General features: G+C 42.9%; 2 protein-coding genes across 8 annotated transcripts in view; both read right to left on the bottom strand.

Annotated features, from left to right (window-relative positions):
• Nucleotides 1-1,307, bottom strand: part of OTOA (otoancorin) — an 80,617-nt gene extending 79,310 nt beyond the window's left edge. Inside the window, exons 1-4 of the mRNA XM_035267185.3 lie at nt 1,211-1,307; nt 860-888; nt 737-767; nt 595-622 (exon numbers count right to left, since the gene is read on the bottom strand). Of these exons, the coding sequence (XP_035123076.2) occupies nt 595-622; nt 737-767; nt 860-888; nt 1,211-1,301 (179 nt within the window). The 5' untranslated portion in view covers nt 1,302-1,307. The remainder of the gene's footprint in view (nt 1-594; nt 623-736; nt 768-859; nt 889-1,210) is intronic.
• A 17,655-nt stretch (nt 1,308-18,962) lies between these two features.
• The window catches only part of METTL9 (methyltransferase 9, His-X-His N1(pi)-histidine), a 46,995-nt gene continuing 43,941 nt past the window's right edge, over nt 18,963-22,016 (bottom strand). For 3 of the 7 annotated variants that reach the window (XM_078344885.1, XM_078344883.1, XM_009009308.3), the window contains 2 exons: nt 21,053-21,196; nt 18,963-19,749 (listed from right to left, as the gene is read on the bottom strand). In XM_078344885.1, the coding sequence (XP_078201011.1) occupies nt 19,661-19,749; nt 21,053-21,196 (233 nt within the window). In that variant the 3' untranslated portion in view covers nt 18,963-19,660. Of the gene's footprint in view, nt 21,197-22,016 lie in introns of all 7 variants that reach the window. The other 4 variants (XM_078344884.1, XM_009009310.3, XM_009009309.3 and 1 more) reach the window with 3 other exon arrangements.

Raw genomic sequence — 22,016 nt, 5'->3', positions numbered from 1 at the left:
GTGGCACTTGTGAGGATTAGATGTGTTTCTATGCACCAAGCACTTAGTAGAATACCCACTACATAGAAAGCACTCAATAAATTTCAGCTATTAGGCCCAGTGCGGTGGCTCACGTCTATAATCCCGGAACTATGGGAGGCCAAGGCAGATGGATCACCTGAGGTCAGGAGTTCGAGACCAGCCTAGCCAACATGGTGAAACCCCATCTCTACTAAAAATACAAAAATTAGCCAACGGGCTAATTAGTGATGACAGATGCCTGTAATCACAGCTACTCAGGAGGCTGAGGCAGGAAAATTGCCTGAACCCCGGAGGCGGAGGTTGCAGTGCGCCAAGGTTGTAGCTTCACCACACTCCAGCCTGGGAAACAAGAGTGAAACTCCACCTCCAAAAAAAAAAAAAAATTCAGCTCTTATGCTAGAGTGAAAAGGAATGAATGTCTGTGGAGCAACAGTGTTGACTTTTAAAACACTGTGCATTGATTGACATTTTTTGTAATGAGCACATATTACTTCTTACAATTAAGAGGCTTTCATTAATAATTTTTATTAAAAATCTATCCCATCCTTTCCCCTCTCCTCTAGGGCAAGTTACCTCTGAAACTGTATGAGATCCAGCAGTGCTACAATGGGAATAAAATGAAAAGACATCTTTAAAAGGAATCATTCCAGAGAGATCACAGCCACATTCTGTTTGAAATTCGTAGAAGCAAGTGGAGACCAAGGGGGCACATTACCATTCAGATAGCTTCCATATATTATTTCTTCCTAAAAGACAAAGAGATAACATCAAGTATAACATCCAAAAGTTGGCAATTCCAGTAGAGGGGATTCTGATTAAAAGAAAATAGAACACTCACCGCCATTTTTTGCAACAATGGATGTAAATCTGTAAGAAAGCCATTGAATGTATAACTAGAATTGAACTTCAAAACTACAAATATGGGTTAGTGGAAAAGCCCGAGAAAGCCACTCATGAATGAAATTTTTAGTGAATTTTAATTATAACTGTCCACCATGAGAAAACCATGGCTTGAAAAATGCTCTTAGAATAATCCTGAAAATCATACACACACACACACACACACACACACACACACACACACACACCCCAAAACAACTTATGGCATCATGCACCTAATTGATCTATCCCACCACATTCCTTAAACTGTGTGGAAACCACAAAGGGTGTTTCTTCCCTAAGGACTTACCCTGCCTGGAATTTGGAACTGTGTAACTCGACACTCCATGGCTCAGAAAAAGGAATAGGAAAAGGGAGTATGCCGTAGGTTCCTGAGACATTCTCCTGCAATTAATTTAAGCATAGAAGTGATCTCGGTTTTTTAAATATATATATATAAATATATATATGGACATTCAGAAGACAAAAGGAAAAACTAAGTAGACTCAGAATCCCTTGAAGTCTTTTTAAAAAATAATTTTAAAACTTACCTACTTTGCTTTATTTAAGCTCCAATTCTAGTTTAAGACATTATCATCTCTCTCCTTGGTGCCTATAATGGTCTGTGTATCTTACCACTACCCCTGACTCCTCTCAATTCAACAAAAAGGCATGGTCCAAAGTATACTTTGGGCTGAGCATGGTGGGTTACATCTGTAATCCCAGCACTTTGGGAGGCCAAGGCAGGTGGATCACTTCAGGTCAGGAGTTCAAGACCAGCCTGGACAGCATAGTGAAACCCCATCTCTACTAAAAATACACGATTAACTGGGTGTGGTGGTTCATGTCTGTAGTCCCAGCTACTGAGGAGGCTGAGATGGGAGAATTGCCTGAATCCATGAGGTAGAGGTTACAGTGAGCCAAGATTTTGCCACTGCACTCCAGCCTGGGCGACAGAGCAAGATTCTGTCTTAAAAAAAAAAAAAAGTATAGACTCTATTATATCTGCCAGAAATTTATATCCAGAATATAAAAATAACTTATAATTCAATTAGAAGATATACAAGCCAAGTGAAAAATGTGAAAAATATATGAAATTAAACTTCATAAAAACAGATGTATAAATGGTCACTAAGCACACAAACAATTATCACAATGTTAGCTAACAAGAACTTACAGCTTAAACCCACTTAAACTTAAACGAGACCACTACTACTTAAACTTAAATGAGACCACTACAAAGTCACTAGAATGGCTAAAAATTTAAGACTGACTATATCAAATGCTGGTGATGATATGGAACAATGGGAACTCTCACACATTGTTGATACAGCTGCTTGGAAAAACTATTTGACAGTGTCTTACAGAGTTAAATATACAATACCCTATGATCAAGAAATGTCACTCCTAGGTATTTAACCAAGATAAATAAAAACATGTCTACACATATATTTGTATAGCTTCATTCATAGTAGCCAGATATTGGAAACAATCACATACCCAAAAACAGGTAAAAAGTTAAACCTGGTATGTCCAGTCAATGGGATACCATTCAGTAATAATAATAATAGAAAGAAATTAGTTATAATTTCCTTCCTGCTATGACTGAGTAATTGGCAATGGGTAAAGCTTCCTGCCTTAAACAATTAGAAAGCTAGCCAAAATATGTAGACACAAAGGTTTTTCAGACGTTGGGCAGCAGGTAGCACAAGACTGAGATCCCTGAGCAAACAAGCTGAGCTCTATAATTGCTTCTGCTCACACTGTTTGGAGTCTCCAGCCCATAGCCCAAGGAGCTTAGAAGTCTCACTGAGCAGAAAAGACAGAGTGGAACTTCAGGGAGATCAAGGCAGCTAGAATCTATAGGAAGAATATTTGGAGAGGAGGAAGTTGCACAGAGAGAAAGTTCTAGAGATCTGAAGAGTGTCTTTTGCGTCTTTGACTGAATATTGATCTACTTATGCCTGTAAGAAACCACCTTAGGCTGGAGAATGAACCACCAGCAGGCAGAACAACCCTTTGACCTCACACCTGAATGAGAATAGCTCCTACAAGCTGCAATGGAAAAATCTCCAAATATATTGGGCATCAGGGACAATCATCAAAGAATAATTGCCTCCATGGTTGAGAAATGCTGAGCGTATGATTACTGAGAAACGCTGAGTGTATGATAAAATATATTGTTTGCTAAGAAGATCGATGGCAAGGAAAACATAGCCGCAGCCCCCTCACCCCGCAAGTGGAAAACTACTTGGGGCACTCTAAAGTGGCAAGACAGTATATGTATATCATACACCAGTTAAATCAGTTCTTTAAGCATGGGATACGTGACCCTGCCCCTGTGGCTCCCTCATGGAGAATACTTTCTGGTTTGTCCTGATCAGTAGTAAGCAGGCACCAGCTGCCCACCTAGTTTATCTTGGTTCTATGAGGAAACACAGGACATCTGCTGTTAATAATAATCACCTGTTCAGAGAGACTATGTGGAGCACAGTCTGCTCGAGGCCCTCATCCTGGAATGCTGTCAGCTCCTTGAGGCTCTCAGCTCAGAAGACTGTTGGCCCCCCAACAGTCTTAATGACTTAATGGGTCTCTCCTTCTTAATGACTTCAGTGCCACCTGGCAAACATGGCAAAACCTCATCTCTACTAAAAATACAAAAATTAGGTGAGCATAGTGGTGTATACCTGTAATCTGAGCTACTTGGGAGGCTGAGGCAGGAGAATTGCTTGCACCTGGGAGGTGAAGGTTGCAGTGAGCCGAGACTGCACCACTGCACTCCGCCTGTCAGAGTGAGATTCTATCTAAAAAAAAAATTGACATATGATAATTGTACATATTTATGGGGTACATAATGATGTTTTGATGTGTATAATGTATGGTGATCAGATCAGGGTAATTAGCAGGTCCACCATCTCAAACATTTCTCATTTCTTCCTGTTCAATATCCTCCTTGTAGTTATTTGAAACTATGTGTTATTGTTAACTATTGTCATCCTACAGTGGTATGGAATACTATAACTAAATTTAAAGAAATTGTGTGACTGGGCATGATGGCTCACGCCTGTGATTCTAGCACTTTGGGAGGCTGAGGTGAGAGGATTGCTTGAGGCCAGGAGTTCGAGAACAACCTGGGAAACATAGCAAGAACCCATGTCTACAAAAACTAAAAAATTAGCTGGGTGTGGCATTGCATGCCTGTAGTCTCAGCTTCTTGGGAGGCTGAGGCCAGAGGACCACTTGAGCCTAGGAGTTCAAGGCTGCAGTGAGCCATGGGGAACTGAGTCTCTCTCTGTCGCCCAGGTTGGAGAGCAGTGGCTCGATCTTGGCTCACTGCAACCTCTACCTCCCAGGAACAAGCAATTCTCCTACCTCAGCCTCCCGAGTAGCTCAGATTACAGGTATGCACCATCACGCTCACCTAATTTTTGTATTTTTAGTAGAGATGAGGTTTTGCCATGTTGGCCAGGCTGGTCTCGAACTCCTGACCTCACGTGATCCACCTGCTTTGGCCTTCCAAAGTGCTGGGATTACAGGTGTGAGCCACCACACCTGGCCTATATGTCAATTTTTAAAATAAATAAAATAATAAATGTTTAAGTACCCAAAGGGAAAACACATATTATGTGCATAGGAAAAGGAATACACTACTGATATAGGCAACACCAATGAAACTTGGAAACATTATGTTGATGCTGAGCAAAAGAAGCCAGTCACAAAAGACCACATGATTCCATTTCTGTGAAACTCGAGGTTATGTAGAATAATCTCCAGTGTCAGAAAACAAATCAGGAATGGTCTGGGTCATTATTACAGTGCAATAGGAAAAGTGTATTGCAACAGGGCACGAGGGAACTTCTTGGGGTGATGGAAAATTTTTTTTCTAAAGATGGGATCTCACTATATTGCCCAGACTGGTCTCAAACTCCCAGTTTCAAGTGATCCTCCCACCTCAGCTTCCCAAAGTGCTGGGATTACAGGTGGATCCCATTGCACTCAGCCCCCATTTTCTGTGTCTTGATTGTGGTGATTGTCACACAGATGCATATATGTATCAGCTCTCACTGAACTGTCCACTTAGTGCATTGTATTGCATGTAAATTTATACCTCACAGAAGTCAATATCAAACAGAAATATAAAAGCATGGACTATGGAGCCAGTCACCTGGTCTGAATCGCTTTCCACCACCCACCACTTACTAGCTGTGAGATGTTGGACAAATTTCTTTTTTTTTTTTTTTATTTGAGACGGAGTCTTGCTCTCTTGCCTAGGCTAGAGTGCAGTACAATCTCAGCTCACTGCAACCTTTGCTTCCCAGGTTCAAGTGATTCCCCTTCCTCAGCCTCCTGAGTAGCTGGGATTACAGGTACCCACTACCACACCTGGCTACTTTTTGTATTTTTAGTAGAGACGAGTTCCACCATGTTGGCCAAGCTGGTCTCAAACTCCTGACCTCAAGTGATCCACCCGCTTTGGCCTCCCAAAGTGCTGAGATTACAGAAATGAGCCATTGTGCCAGGCCTTGGACAAGTTTCTTAATCTCTCTGCGCTCTAATTTTCTCATCTGTAAAGTGAGATTAATGATGGTACCAGCATCATTGTGTTGTATGAGGGTAAAATAAGTTGTTAATAGTGAATCACTTTGAACAGGGCTTGACACAAAGTCAGCTCCGTATATGAGTTTATTCAATAAGCAAATAAACCAGACTGCTGTTTTCAAACAGATGCTGTTCTGAAAAACACCATCTCAATAAACTCATGTCACCCTCCTCCTCTCCCCATTACCCTCCAGATAAAGCCAAAAGCTTTTTCAGTGCCTTTATCACCCACCTCTTTGCCCCTCATTCCCCAAGTTTCCTGCTCAGGCCATCTGTCTGTCCCTCCAAGGTGCCATCCTCCCCAAATCAAGACCTTCTCACAGGCTGTTCCTCGGCCCAGAGGATTCTTCCCCTCCCTCTTTGCCCGGCTAAGATCAACTCATTGTAAATCTCAAGTCTTCAATGAAGCCTTCCCTGAATTCTCTGACCAGGCCAAAGCAATTAGCCAGAAGAAAAGGCCAATACTTCTCTTTTATAGCACCAAGCACAGCTGTAATACATATTTATGTTTGTGTAATTATTTCATGCTTTGATTCTTCAAATAATTGTTGAATACCGCTGTGAGCCAGGCATTATTCTATGCTCTGAGAATACAGCAGTTTACAAAACTAACTCCCTGCTGGTGCATTGGAATGAGTCAGGCAGAAAATACATAGATAATCAAATAAGTATTTTATGTCAGGGAGCATTGAGTGCTATGGAGAAAAATAAAACAGAGTAGGAAAAAGGAACCAATGAAGGAGCAGGTACTATTGTAGACAGTGTGGTCAGGGAAGACCTGAGGAGGTGACATTTAAGCAGAGACCTCAGGGAGTGAAGGAACAAATCATGGGAATATCTGGAGAAAGAAAGTTCCATAAAGAAAAATACAATCACAGTGCAAAGGCTTTTTAAGTAAATTGCATGAAGAGGATGTAACCGTAGGACATGGGGCTGGAAGGCTTTCAGGACCAGAGTGAGCAGGGTCTTCCAGGCCATCATGAGCCCTCTGACTTTTGCTTGGAGGGAGGTGGGAGCCACTGAAGGGATATTAGCCAGGATGGAACGATCTGACTTGTTGTTGTTTTGTTTTTGGTTTTTGTTCTTTTTCTGTTTTTGAAACAGACTCTCATTCTGTCACCTAGGCTGGAGTGTAGTGACCTCAGCTCACTGCAACCTCCACCTCCCAGATTCAAGCAATTCTCCTGCCTCAGCCTCCCAAGTAGCTGGGATTATAGGTGTCTACCACCACACCCAGCTAAGTTTTGTATTTTTAGTAGAGACGGGGTTTTACCATGTTGGCCAGGCTGGTCTCAAACTCCTGACCTCAAGTGATCCACCCACCTCGACCTCCCAAAGCGTGAGCCACTGTGCCAGGCCCCGATGTTTATTTTAATGGGATCAGGCACATTGATCACAGTGTTGAGAATACCCTGGAGTGGAACAATGGCTGTAGCCGGCAGACCAAGCTAGGAAAGAGATGACAATAACCTGGTCATGGACAGCAGTGAAGGTGGTGAGAAGTGGTTGGATTCTGGAGGTATTTGGAAGGTAGAACCAAAAGATCAAATGTAGAGAGTGAAAGAAATAGACAAGTCAAAGACAACTGCAAAGATTTGGCCTGAACATGTAGAGGGAAATACGAAAACCTTAGGAGTTCTGCGTTTAGGGGAGAATTCCTGGAGCTCTGTTTTGGACATACTAAGCTTGAGAGGCCTCTTAGAGTGCAGATAGCACAGCAAGTAGGCAGTCTGATGTCTGAGCCTGTAGGTTAGGGGAGAAGTGCAGCCAGAAGCAGCTATCTAGACAGACATAGTCAGTGGGTTTTGTTTTTTGGTTTTTGTTTTTGTTTAGGATTTTTGGGGGGAGGGGCAGGGGGTTGAGACAGAATCTTGCTCTTTTGCTCTGTTGCTTAGGCTGGAGTGCAGTGGCGTGATCTCAACTCACTGCAACCTCCGCCTCCCAAGTTCAAGGGATTCTTATGCCTCAGCATCCCGAGTAGCTGAAATTACAGGTGTGTGCCACCACGCCCAGTTAATTTTTGTATTTTTGGTAGAGACGGGGTTTCACCATGTTGGCCAGACTGGTCTCGAACTCCTGACCTCAAGTGATCTGCCTGCCTCCAGCTCCCAAAGTAGCAGAGATTACAAGCATGAACTGGCCCCAGATAGTCAGTATGTGTTTAAACCCTGATTGACATCACCAAGAAAGTAAGTTTACAGAGAACTTAGGTGAGTTTTAAGGACTGAGACCCAGGGCACCCCCATTGCCAAGACGTTGAGTGGACTAGGTACAGCCAGAGAAAGCAAGACTGTGGAAAACTCCCCAAAACAACCAACCTAGTTTCTTTAGCCAATATACTACAGAGAGAGTGAAAGAGAACCTATGGACTCAAAAACAACTTGAAAGATAAATCACTTGTTGAATCTAGACTTTATTTGGATCCTTATTCAAACACACCATGGCCAGGCACGGTGGCTCACACCTGCAATCCCAGCACTTTGGGAGGCTGAGGCGGGCAGATCACATGAGGTCAGGAGTTTGAGACTAGCCTGGCCAATATAGTGAAACCCTGTCTCTACGAAAAATGCAAAAAATTAGCCAGGTATAGTGGCACATGTTTTTATTCCCAGCTACTCAGGAGGCTGACGCAGGAGAATCACTTGAAGCTGGGAGGCAGAGGTTGCAGTGACCCAAGATCATACCATTGTACTCCAGTCTGGGCAACAAGAGTGAAACTGCATCTCAAAAAAAAAAAAAAAGAAGAAAGAAACAAACAAACAAACAAAAAACACTATAAAATAAAATAAAAAATTAGGCCAGGCACAGTAGCTCACACCTGTAATCCCAGTGCTTTGGGCAAGGCAAGAGTATTGTTTGAGGAGTTTGAGACCAGCCTGGGCAACATAACATGACTCCATCTCTATAAAAAAATAATTAAAAATTAGCCTGGCGTGGTGGTGCACACCTGTAGTCCCAGCTTCTCTGGAGGCTGGGATAGGAGGATCTCTTGAGCTCCGGAATTCGAGGCTACGGTGAGCTATGATAATGCCTCAGCACACCAACCTGGGAGACAAAACAAGATCCTGTCTCAAAAAAAACCCCCAAAATTATGAGACAATTGGGAAAATTTGAAATCCCAATTGAATATTTGAAAATTTTAAAGAATTATTGTTCATAGTTTTAAGTTTGATAATGGAACAGTGGTCATATTTTTTAAGGAGTCCTTACTGTTTCAAGGAAAGGTTAGTAAAGCACCACCCACAGGCCAAATTGAAATGGCCACCTGATTTTGTGTGACTCATGAGCTTAAAATAATTTTTAGGTTGTTTCATTTTTTAAAAACCAAAAGAATAGTGTTTAATGACATATGAAAATTTCTTATGTGAAATTTAAATTTCAGTGTCCATAAATAAAGTTTTATTGGCACATGTCCATGCCCATTCACTGGCCTATTGTTATTGTCTATGGCAGCTTCCTGCTACCATGGCAGAGCTGAGTACTTTGGACAGGGACCATGTGGCCTCCAAAGCCCAAAATATGTATTCCCTGTTCCCTTACTGATAAAGCTTGCCAGCCCCTCTTTTATGTATTTATTTAATGTTTGTTATTTTTTAGAGACAGAGTCTCTCTCTGTTACCCACACTGGAGTGCAATGGCCCAATCATGGCTCACTGCAGCCTTGACCTCCTGGGTTCACATGATCCTCCCACCTCAGCCTCCTAAGTAGCTGGAACAACAGGCACATGCCACCACACCTAGCTAACTTTTTAAAAAAATTTTTTTTGTGGAAAGAAAGTCTTACTATGTTGCTCAGTGTGGTTTCAAACTCCTGGCTTCAAGTGATCCTTCCACCTCAACCTCCCAAAGTGCTGCAATTACAGGTGTGAGCCACGACGCCCAGCTTCCAATCCCTGTTTTGAAGCTACATCCTTACATATTTACAGAAGAAATAATGTGATGTTTGGGATTCCCTCCAAAATAATGCTGGAGGGGGGAACTGGGTGGGAGGTGGAGGCAAAGATGAAACAAGGTTGGCTATGAGTTGACTATTGTTGAAGCTGAGTGCTGGGGACATGGACGTTCATTTTATTCTTATGTCTACTTTTGCATGGTTTGAAATTTTCCACATAACAGTTTCTAAAAAGGAAAAGGAAAACAAAAGAGATTGTGCGTTTTTAACAAAAGAAGGTAGACAGAGGACAAGGAAATAAGGAGAGGGCCTGAGAGGAGAGGCCAGAGGGCCAGGAGAGAAACCAGGTGAGTATGGTGTCCTTGAGGTCAGTGGAGAAGGAGTAGGGTCACTAAAAGCTGCCAGAGGGTCAAGTCCAATGAGGACCAGGAACTGCACTTTGCTTCACCTGGCTCTCAAGTGGCCCATACCCCAATTATGTGACACCACCCTCTTTCATTATTTGTTTTTCACTTGTTTTTGTTTTTGTTTTTTTGAGACTGGCTCTCACTCTTTAGCCTAGCCTGGAGTGCAGTGGCGCAGTCTCAGCTCACTGCACCCTCCACTTCCCGAGCTCAAGCAATTTTCCCACTGCAACCTCCTGAATAGCTGCATCTACAGGCGGGCACCATCATGCTTGAATAATTTTTGTATTTTTCATAGAGATGGGGTTTTGACATGTTGCCCAGACTGGTCTGGGCAACTTGAACTCCTGGGCTTAAGCAATCTGTCCACCTCACTTTCACAAAGTGCTGCGACTATAGGCGTGAGCCACCGTGCCCAACTGGTATTTTTTTAAATGCTTTTTTTTTTTTAAGAGACGGGAAGTGGCTATGTTGTCCTGGCTGGCCTCAAGCTCCTGGCCTCAAGTGATCCTCCCACCTTAGCCTCCAGGCTCACTGGGATTACAGGCACAAACATCCTGCCTAGCCTCTTTCAGTGTTAACAGGAACATGTGTTTCCTTTAAAATAGAAACATTATGTGTTCAGGAGACACTCATGGTCTCCTGAAATTATTTATAGGCATCCCAGCATTCTTTAATGCAGATTTTCTTTGTATTGTCTAACTTGTTATGCAAATGGATTCTTTTTCCCCCAAGGGGACCTCCACAACCAGCTTTGAAAACAATTATGCTCATTTTACTGCCCAGGACAAAAACAGTAAAACTTTTGAAGTCCCCAGACACCAAAAGCCATGCATTCTAACAGGTTTTGAGGGAATCTGATCCCAAAGCACTTTGTAGGTATGTTGGCCCACCGTCACCACCCTACTGGAATGCTCAACTCCAGTAAGAAGTTTCCCCAGTTTGGGGATTTTGGGGCTTTGAGGACCCTTTGGCCCTTTTTTCTCCCTTCCCTTTGGGCAGCTGCCCTGGGGCATTGGCTCCATTCACAATTCTTCAGTTTCCCAGACAATGCAGCTTCTTGTGCTCTTTGCTTGGGCCTCTCTATTAACCCTACGGAGAGGTTTAAGGTTACTGAAACAGATGCCTTGCTTTCTGCTCTTCATAATGTCCTTGTTCCAGCCAGAAACTGCAGCCCATCAGGATTTGGTTTTCATTAAAGGCCCTTTGGGTCACTCTGTTTTTAGCAGATGGGTCAAAAGGACTGAAAGGATGGGGCAGGTTGATGGTGATTTGGGGGTCAATAGCTTTCTCTATGGGCCATACCCCTTCCCCACTGAATGATTCCCCCGCTGCAGACTGGAGAAAATCAGTCAGGCAGGATCCCTGCAGTGAAAACTACTCAAAAACAGCATCAATAACCACAAACCTGAAATGAAGACGGTTTCCAGAGAAACTGTGAACGTGCAGCATGAATCAAATCTCCTGTTTGTCCAGGACCAAGAGGTTTCCCAAGATTCAAAACTTTCCATTTTAAAACCAGAAAGTCATGGGCAAACCGGGAGGAGTTGGTCAACTCACGATCAGTCACATCATCTTCTGTGAAACTTGCAAAGATGCTAGGAGGTTCCCCTCCTGCTGGGACACCCCAGCCCAGACACAAACCATTAATTCACAATTACATGGAGTTTCACTGTCTGCAAGGCTGTTCCATTTAAGCTCTGTGTCATGAACGTATAACTCCAGGCATACCGACACTGGCTGGGAGATTTTTCACACACACACACAAAAAAAGCCATTTCTTGACTATTAATGCATAATAGGCAAGTGTGTCTGGCTTGTAAAATACCATCCTGATTACGAATGCCTGGTGTTGGAATGGCCCAGCTCACAATGGTTGTAGAAGTCCAGTGAGGCTAGGCTTGGTGGCTCATGCCTGTAACCCCAGCACTTTGGGAGGCCAAGGTGGGAGGATCACTTGAGTCCAGAAGTTCAAGACCAGCCTGAGCAACATAGGGAGACTCCATTTCTACAATTAATTTAAAAATTAGCCGGGTGTGGTGGTGCATGATTGTAGTCCTAGCTACTTGGGAGGCTGAGGCAGGAGAATTGCCTGAGCCTGGGAGGTTGAGGCCACAGTGAGCTGTGATCACATGTCACTGCACTCTAGCCTGGGTGACAGAGCAAAACCCTGGCTGAAAAAAAAAAAGAAGACGTCAAGGGATGGGCGCTTGGTGGACTAGAGATGACCAGGCTTGTGTTCCTGTCCCAGCCCTGTCCCTAATAGACTTTAGGCTCCACTATTCCCTTCTTCTCTCCTAAGTCTCCTCAGAACAAATGGCTTTGGATTCAATGAGGAAAAGAAGGAAAGAGAGGAAGAAACTGGTCTCACTGAGCATCCTCTAGGAGCCCGCCATCACATCAAACCCTTCCTGTCATTTACTCTTTTCACCAGCCTTGAAGGTTTACTGTGCTCAGTTTCACAGATGAGTTCAGTGGACATAAACGATCACATAGCAAGCGAATGGCAGAAGGGGTGTTGTGATGCAGGGCTGCTGGGCTCCCTACTAACCCTAATCCCAGCAGCCATTTAATGAGAACTAAGCACATGCCCGTCTAACATACATTGTCTCGCTTAATTCTTGCAGAATCTTTGAGGCAAGCATTACCATTATCTCTACTTTATAGATCAGCAAAGGGGTTCTAAGAGGTCAAGTGACCTGCCTAAGATCACACAGCAATGCATGCACAGCCAGGTGGCAAACCCAGAGCTAAATGATTCCAAGGCTTACTGGCTTTGCTCTCCAGCCTCAGTTCAGCAGCCCTGAACCTAAAACTCCAGGTGGCAGGTGCCACCCCAGGGATAAGACCCCAGCTTTAATCTGAACCAAGCCTTAACCAGCTATGTGCTATTGGGCAAATTCCTTAACCTCTCTAGGCTTGCATTTCCTCCTCTGCTAATAGGCATGGCACTCATACCTCCTTTGCAAAAAAAACTATCAACTTTATTTATTTACATATGAGACAGAGTCTTGCTCCGTTGCCCAGACTAGAAAGCAGTGGCACAATCTCAGCTCAACTGCAACCTCTGCCTCCTGGGTTCAAGTGATTCTCCTGCCTCAGCCTCCTGAGTAGCTGGGATTACAGGTGCTCACCAATGAGCCTGGCTAATCTTTGTCTTTTTAGTAGAAAGAGAGTTTCACCATGTTGGCCAGGCTGGTCTCGAACTCCTGGCCTCAAGTGATTTGCCTGCCTTAACCTCTCAAAGTGCTGGGATGACAGGTATGAGCCCTGGCCTTTACTTGCATTTTTCCATTTCTTCCTCACAACTGCTATTAGGTAGGTATTACTTTATACACAAAATACATAAAGAACTAAGCCCAGCACTGGCACATATAAGAATGCAATGAATCGTTACTATTGTTATTATTGATGCTATTTTTTTTTTGCTGCTGCTATATTATTATAACAAATAATTGTGATAGTTATTGTAATAGTTGTCATCAATGTTATTACTAAGTAGTTTTGGATCCCTTTTCTCGAAGTTTCATCACCCCCACAAGTGCCCTCCACTGCACCCACACTTTGCCCACCCCCTTTCTCTCGGTCCGCCCCCAACCCCATCCATGCACACCTCTCCCTTCCCTAAGGAGACCCAGCGGCGAGCGCCCACCCGCGCCCCCAGCGCTTTGCCCCGCGGGTCCTCCACCCAGGCTCCTCACCTGCGGAGCCCGGCTTGGCTGTACTGAGTCCCCCGGGCTGGCGGGTGGTGCAGGGCGGGACCGCTGGGCTCACCCAGGGCGCGGGCAGGCAGTGGAGCGACGGGGCGGCGCCAGCCTGCAGCTCCGAGACCTCCTCTCTGCAGCTGCCCAGGTGGGAACCTCGCCAGGGGAGCAGCCGGGATCACAGTCCCCGCCTGGGGCTTCCTATCTGGACCCAAAGCGTGCAAGACACACAGAGGCCTCCTCCCCAACCACTCTTCGGAGTGGCGGCGAGGCGAGGCAGCGAGGGGGGGAGCGCTAGAGAGCTATCCACCGATTACTACGTGGCGACTTTATTTAGATCTGAATTCAACCCGTTAAAGAAGTTATAAGTCGCCGTGATGGCTCACTCCTGCAATCCCAGACAGAGCTTTCCGCAGGTCAAGGCGGGCGGATCTCTTGCTACCAGGAGTTCGAGACCAGCTTGGCCAGGAGGGCGAAACCCCATCTCTAGTAAAAACACAAAGATTAGCCAGGCGCAGTGGCAGGGGCCTGTAGTCCCAGCTACTAAGGAGGTCGAGGCTGCAGTGAGTCAAGATCACCACTGCACTCCAGCCTGCCTGACAGAGACAGACTCCGTCTCAAAAAAAAAAAAGAAATAGAAAGTAAAAAAGAAATTGTAAGAAAATTGGAGCAATGTGGTCGCTGGATATATTTATTGGCCGGGTTTCCTTCTTTCTTCCTTCCTTTTTTCTTTTTTGAAACAGCGTCTTGCTCTGTCGTCCAGGTTGGAGTGTAATGGCGCTACCTTAAATCACTGCAACCTCTGCCCCTGGGTTCAAGCAATTCTCCTGTCTCAGCCTCTCAAGTAGCTAGGATTACTGGCGCCGACCACCACGCCCCGATAATTTTTTGTATTTTGCACTTTTTGTATTTTTTGCCATGTTGGCTAGGCTAGTCTCAAACTCCTCACCTCAGGTGATCCGCCTGCCTCAGCCTCCCAAAGTACTGGGATTACAGCCGTGAGCCACCACGCCTAGCCAGGTTTCTTAATGAATAATTGTAATGTGGCTATCTTTTCAGAGTCGTTATCTTTTACACATACATATTTACAAAACTGAAATGATACATCTGCGATTTGCTTGGCAAAAGTGGAACCAAGGAATTGTGAGTAGGGATGAAACAAGATTGGCCATGTGTTAATAACTGCTGAGGCTGAGTGGGGAGGGTTTATTATTATCTTTCTTTTTTATGTATTTGGAATTTTCCACAATAAAAATAATTAATAGTATGACCTATAATAGATGTATTCATATACGGAGTGGTAGAAAAAAATTCATTCTAAATGCCCACCAATAAGGAAATGATTAGATAAATGAATACATAAACTCTGGATTACACAGTCATTAAATTGTGCTTAACAAAGACCACATGATTAGCACAAGGAAATAATTTTACATCCAAAACAAAAAAAAAAGCCAAATGTTAAGAAATACATGTATATGAACTTTAATTAAACTGGAAGCTAAGGGCTGGGTACAGTGGCTCATGCCTGTAATCCCAGCACTTATGGAAGCCGAGGGGGCATGGATCACTTTAGGTCAGGAGTTTGAGACCAGCCTGGCCAACATGGTGAAACATCTTCTCTACTAATAGTACAAAAATTAGCCAGGTGTGGTGGCGGGTGCCTGTAATCCCAGTTACTTGGGAGGCTGAGGCAGGAGAATTGCTTGAGCTAGGGAGGCAGAGACTGCAGTGAGCTGAGATTGTGCCATTGCCCTCCAGCCTGGACGACAGAGCAAGACTCTGTTTCAAAAACAAAACAAACAAAAAAAAAAAAACTAAAGGCAAGGCCAGGTGCAGTGGCTCAGGCCTGTAATTCTTACACTTTGGGAGGCTGAGGTGGGTGGATCACTTGAGGTCAAGAGTTCAAGACCAGCCTGGCCAACACGGTGAAACCCCATCTCTACTAAAAATACAAAAATGACCTTGCATGGTGGCACATGCCTGTAATACTAGCTACTTAGAAGGCTGAGGCAGGAGAATCACTTGAACCCGGAAGGTAGAGGCTGCAGTGAGCGAAGATTGCACCACTGAACTCCAACCTAGGTAACAGAGTGAGACTCTGTTTCAAAAAAAAAAAAAAAAAATCTGGAAGGCAATGCATTAAAATATTAGCTTTGCATAATAGGATTATGCATAACCATCTTTCCTAATGAAAATATAATTGTGGACTCAAGAGGTTTCCTTACAATCCTTCACATTTAATGAAACACATCTAATACCTGTAATATTTCAAAGTAATTATTGAAATGCCCAATGCTAACATTAGTTTGTCAGTGGCAAAATTAAAATATTATTTTCAGACATGGCCAACTGTAGCGTTCTGCTGCCCACTGGAGAGTAATTTATATAATACTAATATCCAGCATCCTCAAAAACATCCTTTCATCCCCAGGGTCTTTGTTTAATCCTTTAAATAAAAAACTTAACCTCAAGCTTTAAATGACAGGAATGGCTTCCATCCTCTATCGATTTTTTATTTAGAATGTAGTGTCTAGGAGTCTCACATGATTCATCTTGGAAAAATAAAAGTACCTTTTCATTTTTACATATTTTACTGTTTAAACATTTATAAATGTATGTGTACATACATGCACACACACAAAAAGTCTGGAAGGCATAAACCAAATTGTCAGTAGTCGTTCCCTCAAGGTTATGGGGTAAGTAAAGTCAATTTTAATTTTCTACTTTTTCTGCAATGAATGTGGATATGGTTTGGCTTTACGTTCCCACCCAAACCTCATGTGGAATTGTAACCCCAGTGTTGGAGGAGGGGCCTGGTGGGAGGTGATTGGATCATGGGGCCGACTCCCCCCTCAATGCTGCTTTTGTGATGGTGAGTGCTCAGTTGTTTAAATGTGTGTGGTACCTTCTCCTTGGCTCTTTCTTCCTCCTATTTCTACCATGTAAGACATGCTGACTTCCCCTTTGCTTTCCGCCATGATTGTGAAGTTTCCTGAGGCATCCCCAGAAGCAGAAGCCTACACAACCTGCAGAACCGTGATCCAATTAAACCTCTTTTCTTTATAAATTACCCAGTCTCAAGCATGTCTTTATAGCAGTGCAAGAAAAGACTAATACAAATGTGTTACTTATAATGCAAAAACCAGTAGGGCTTTACAGTCAGTCACAGCCACCCTATAAATAACAAAAACAAGATAAAGGCTGGGTGCTGTAGCTCACACCTATAATCCCAGCACTTTGGGAGGCCAAGGTGGGTAGATCACCTGAGGTCAGGAGTCTAAGACCAGCCTAACCAACACAGCAAAACCCCATCTCTACTAAAAATATAAAAATTAGCAGGGCATAATGGCACATGCCTATAATCCCAGCTACTCCAGAGGCTGAGACAGGAGAATCACCTGAACCTGAGAGGTGGAGATTGCAGTGAGCTAAGATGATGCCACTGCACTCCAGCCCATGCGACAGAGAAAGACTCTATCTCAAAAAAGAAAAAGAAAAAAAATTACCAATGTATTCACTTGAATTCTGGCTTTTGAAAAAGTGTTGAGAGTTCACAGTCGTTTAAAACCAATGTTTTAAACGTTGGTTAAAACCAACAGGATATGAGAAAACAGCATTTGGGCATTCTATCTGTTCTTATTTTCCAGAACTTAAGAAGTGCAGGTATATAAAACATCCCAATTTACATGGTCATTTACTTGAGAGAAAAAGTATTTACTTTTCATTTTACAAGTACTGAAAGTAATTTTAAAGTGACTTTGTAACAAAAGCATATTATTTAATTCAGCTGAGTACAACATACTAACTCTCAAAGCCAGAGGGAAATCTTAAGTTCAGTTATGTAATAATATTCTCCCAATACTCCAAAAGTATAACCATTTCATAGTGAAAATGGAGGATTTTCTTATCAGTGAATACTGACTCCAATTCAGTGATACTGATATAGATAGCAAGCTACAAAGCAACTTACTAGTAAATGAAGCCAAATGCCATACAAGCTGTACTTTAAAAACAAATGATGCACTAGTCATTAGGGAAATATAAATCCAAACCACAATCACAAGTAGGATGGCTATACTAAAACATCAAAAGAGGTTGGGCATGGTGGCTCACACCTGTAATTCCAGCACTTTGGGAGGCCGTGACATGATGGCAGGCACCTGTAATCCCAGCTACTCAGGAGGCTGAGGCAGGAGAAGCACTTGAACCCAAAGGTGGAGGTTGCAGTGAGCCGAGATTGTACCCCACACTCCAGCCTAGGTAACAGAGCAAGAATCCATCTCAAAACAAAACAAAACAATGTTGGTGAGAACGTGAATAAATTGGAACGATTGTGCCCTGTTGGTGAAATGTTAAATGGTGCAGAAACAGTATGGTGGTTCCTCAAATTATTAAAAATAGAATTATCACATGATCCAGCAATTTCACTTCCAGTTATATACCCAAAAGAATTAAAAGCAGGGTCACAAGATATGTGTACACTCATGTTCACAGCAGGGTTATCCAGAACAGCTAAAAGGTAGTACCAACCCAAGAGTTCATCAATAGAACGGATAAGCAAAACGTGGTCTATACATACAATAGATTATTCACCCTTAAAAGGAAAGAAATTCTGACCAGGCGCGGTGGCTCATGCCTGTAATCCCAGCACTTTGGGAAGTGAGACAGGTGGATCACCTGAGGTCAGGAGTTTGAGACCAGCCTGGCAAACCTGGTGTAATCCTGTCTCTACCAAAAATACAAAAATTAGCCAGGTGTGGTGACGTGAGCCTGTAATTCCAACTACTCAGGAGGCTGAGGCAGGAGAATCGCTTGAACCTGGGAGGCAGAGGTTGTGGTGAGCCATGATCCTGCCACTGCACTCCAGCTTGGGGGACAGAGTGAGACTCCGTCTCCAAAAAAAAACGAGGAAGGAAATTCTGACACCCTCTATGATATCAGTGAACCTTGAGGGCATTGTGCTAAGTGAAATAAGTCAAAGGCTGGGCGAGATGGCTCATGCCTGTAATCTCAGCACTTTGGAAGGCTGAGGTGGGCAGATCACCCGAGGTTGGGACTTTGAGACCAGCCTGACCAACGTGGAGAAACCACATCTCTACTAAAAATACAAAATTAGCCAGTCGTGGTGGTGCATGCCTATAATCCCAGCCATTCAGGAGGCTGAGGCAGGAATATCGCTTGATAACAGGTCACACTGAATGGCAGAAAATACAGTATTGCTTTTAACTACTCTGTGCAAGGGATAAATGACTAAGGGCCTTGTACCTCGTTTCCTCCCCTTCTCTGAGATCAGTGGTCTGAGCACTTTAGGAGCTTATAATGCAGGTGCAAGGAGCTAGGAATCACAGGTGCAGCTTGCATTTCAACCTTTAAGATCAATTGGTTAGCGTCCTTTGACCACAGCTCTTCTCAATTTCTTTAGTACAGTCTTAACTTGATATGAAGCACTTACACGAGGAATGGTGCAGACAAGGAGGCAGCTTTATTGTACTTTGGGGGAAAAAAACATGATTCCATTTAGTGGGGGAGAAAAGCCATTGACACTCAGTATGCAACACTGCCATCTAGTGGAATGGTGACACACCACCAAAACTTTCAAGACCAGATAGGAAACGTGAGTGCATTTAGTTTCAATTTTCACCATAAAATAGCACTTTTAATAAGCTGGTTTTCGGAGAACCTCAGATTTTTTTTCAGAAACTGCTTTTATCGTTAAAATGCACAGGTATGTGCTTTGTTTTTGGTGGGGCGTTAAGAATGAGTTGTAATATTTTTATTAGACCATAAAATTAATTGTCAACTTGAAAGTTATAAAACACTTTGGGGCAACCTGCCTCTTTGAACACCCATCACTTCGGCTTGACAGTCGAACAGCAACCCCTGATTATGACAGCAGTTTATAAAGAAGCAAAACTCAACTGTACAAGAATGACATTAAGTTTTCTCATTTCCTCTATTTTTACAATCTATGGTGCTAAGTATTTGTACTTCACTTATTTGAATTTCTGAAAAAAATTATTAGAACACACCAATAACAATTTTGCATAAATCACTTAACCCAACTCTTATTATGACTGCACAGTAACAGTGGAAGATATTGGTGTGAGGATGTGGGAATGCAGTTCTTAATGAATAATCAAGCAATTCTTCTCCAGGTTTTAATTCACCTTTATACCCACATGTTGCAGTGAATGTGTTGATTTGATGACTTCTACGAGCATATAAATGAGAATACTTAATGAAACACCTGGATGAAAAAAGAAAGAAAGTTGTGAGAATAACATATTGCTAATAACCACAATCTCACATCGGCATTTCTGTTATTACTGAGATATCAAATTCTGGGTTAAGAGCTCTGCTCTTTGGAATATCCACGATAGTTATTGATCTTGCTAATGGTTTCCTCTATTGCAACGTTTCTGGGTTTATGGTTGGAGGCACTCACGGATTCCAGAATGCATGAGTCTGACATGGTCTTCATCAAACCATAGTCTTGGCAAATAATAAACCCCGTTAAGGATTTCAGGGAAGAGCCAAGCTCTAGGAGAGAGGTATTCAAGTGTAGAGTAAGAAGTGGAATTAAAACATTTTTAGTTGCATTGTCTGTAGACGAAACTGAATGTTTCAATTCTGAGAACCTGAGATTGTCCAGAAAAAGTTAGTTCAGTGTGTGGGACATGAACAATCAAGGTTATTTTGCGTTTCTCACAGCAGCATTAACTGGGGAGTGGGGATGGTACCTGAAGTACTATATCTCAATGAGGCTGGGGTTGTGGGGTGGTTTTTTTTTTTTTTACTGCCTCAGCATTCAATGCAATTTGCAATCATCTCCCATTCCCCCAGTCTGAAGCCTTCTTTCTCCCATATTCAAATTGTCTGCGTCATTCACATAATGCTACTATTTGGGCACTCCTGAAGCCAAAGCAATAAAAAATGCTAGGGGAGCCTTATATTAATTGAAACATGATGCCAAAGTCATCTCCAAAAAAGTTTATTAGCATGATTAAAAACATTTTCTTGAATAGTAACAAAGAATTTCTAAGCATGAAAGAATATCAGTGGCTAAACCTTAAAACCAGTATTTGGAACTGAATGGACAGCTTTATTGCCAGTCTTCATTTTATTAAAAACAATCCATTGATTGGCTCCATGAAGTCGTGACTATTGCTTTGTCTGGGAATGAGTCCCCACTGCAATTAAGTATAAAAAATATCTTCCATCATAATTGGAGTGTGACCTGCATTAGAGAGTGGCTCTAACTGAGTAAAGAGTTGATAAAAATCCACAAAGAGTTGGGGTTTTCTCTTTTAAAAACATTCCTTTACACACTACAAAGAAATAATTAGTATTTTGGCTTTTAAAATTCCTACATGATATTTAGAATGGCGGTCCCCAAGGGTCCTCCCTTCACATAATTGTGAATGCAGACCCCCTTCTGAGGGCACATCCCGGAGGGTGCGGACTCTGAAGACTTCGACCTCCCCGTGTTTATACTGGTTTGAGAACAAAGACAGCGTCATCCAGAACGTAGTAGTCATTATACATGTCACCTTCACACAGGTATGGCAGTCTGGTGAAAGCTTCAATAACAAAACCGGCTTTTCTGAAAACTTCAGGCAGACTATTCACTTGTTCTTCCCAGTTCTGTCCCTTGATTTCCAAAATTTCTGATGGTTTCTCCCACTTGCCACCTACTAATACAAATAAAAACATTCAGTTAAATTCTTGAACAAACAAGTGATTTTAAAAAGGGAAGTGGGGAGGAGCCATATCTGTCAATGCCTTGGTATGTTCCAGGCCTGAGGGCTTCATAAGTTACCTTTTACACTTACCAGGTACTCCTTGAGACAGATGGACACAGAGATAAATAACAGACTCAGAAGGGCTGAAGAACTTCCCCACACTTGCAAGGTTAATGAGTGTCAGTATGGAAAGGTAAGCCCGGTTTGTCTGGATCCAAAGCCCACACTGTTATCTTCTCTGACGGTTTTGGGTAGTAACTGCCAATAGACTGACTGGGGAGTGTAATGGTTAATGGGTTTGGAAAACTGGCCATTAAACGCTGGAATACTGAAACAGAGAGCAACATGTAATATTTGAAAGAGGGTTTTGGACAAATGCAAGAAAATACCACTGGTTGTAGTAAACTTATGCAACTTATTACCTAGAGAGATTTATTAGGCTGAAAATAAAAATAGGCTCATGTAGGATTTTAATTTATACAAACAGATCATCGAAGAGTTTCTCAAGGGAAGTTGACCCATTCCCTGCCTTTTCCGAACAAGTTTATAAACATTAAGCTCCAGGACCAGAGAGATGGAACACCAGGATGGATGCACCCTCTGGCATTTCTTGGACTAGAGATGAAGTCTCTTTCAGTCATTTCCAAACCTATGAGCAGGAGATGCCTGGGGGACAAGGGGATTAGGTAAGGTCCTCTAATTCACATACGAACCCGGCATTGACTACAGACAAACACACAAAGATGACAACATATTTAACTTTGGGGGTGGT

Source organism: Callithrix jacchus, chromosome 12 (assembly GCF_049354715.1).
Source record: "Callithrix jacchus isolate 240 chromosome 12, calJac240_pri, whole genome shotgun sequence".
NCBI lineage: Eukaryota > Metazoa > Chordata > Mammalia > Primates > Cebidae > Callithrix > Callithrix jacchus.
This window is presented reverse-complemented; position numbering and strand designations above follow the sequence as displayed.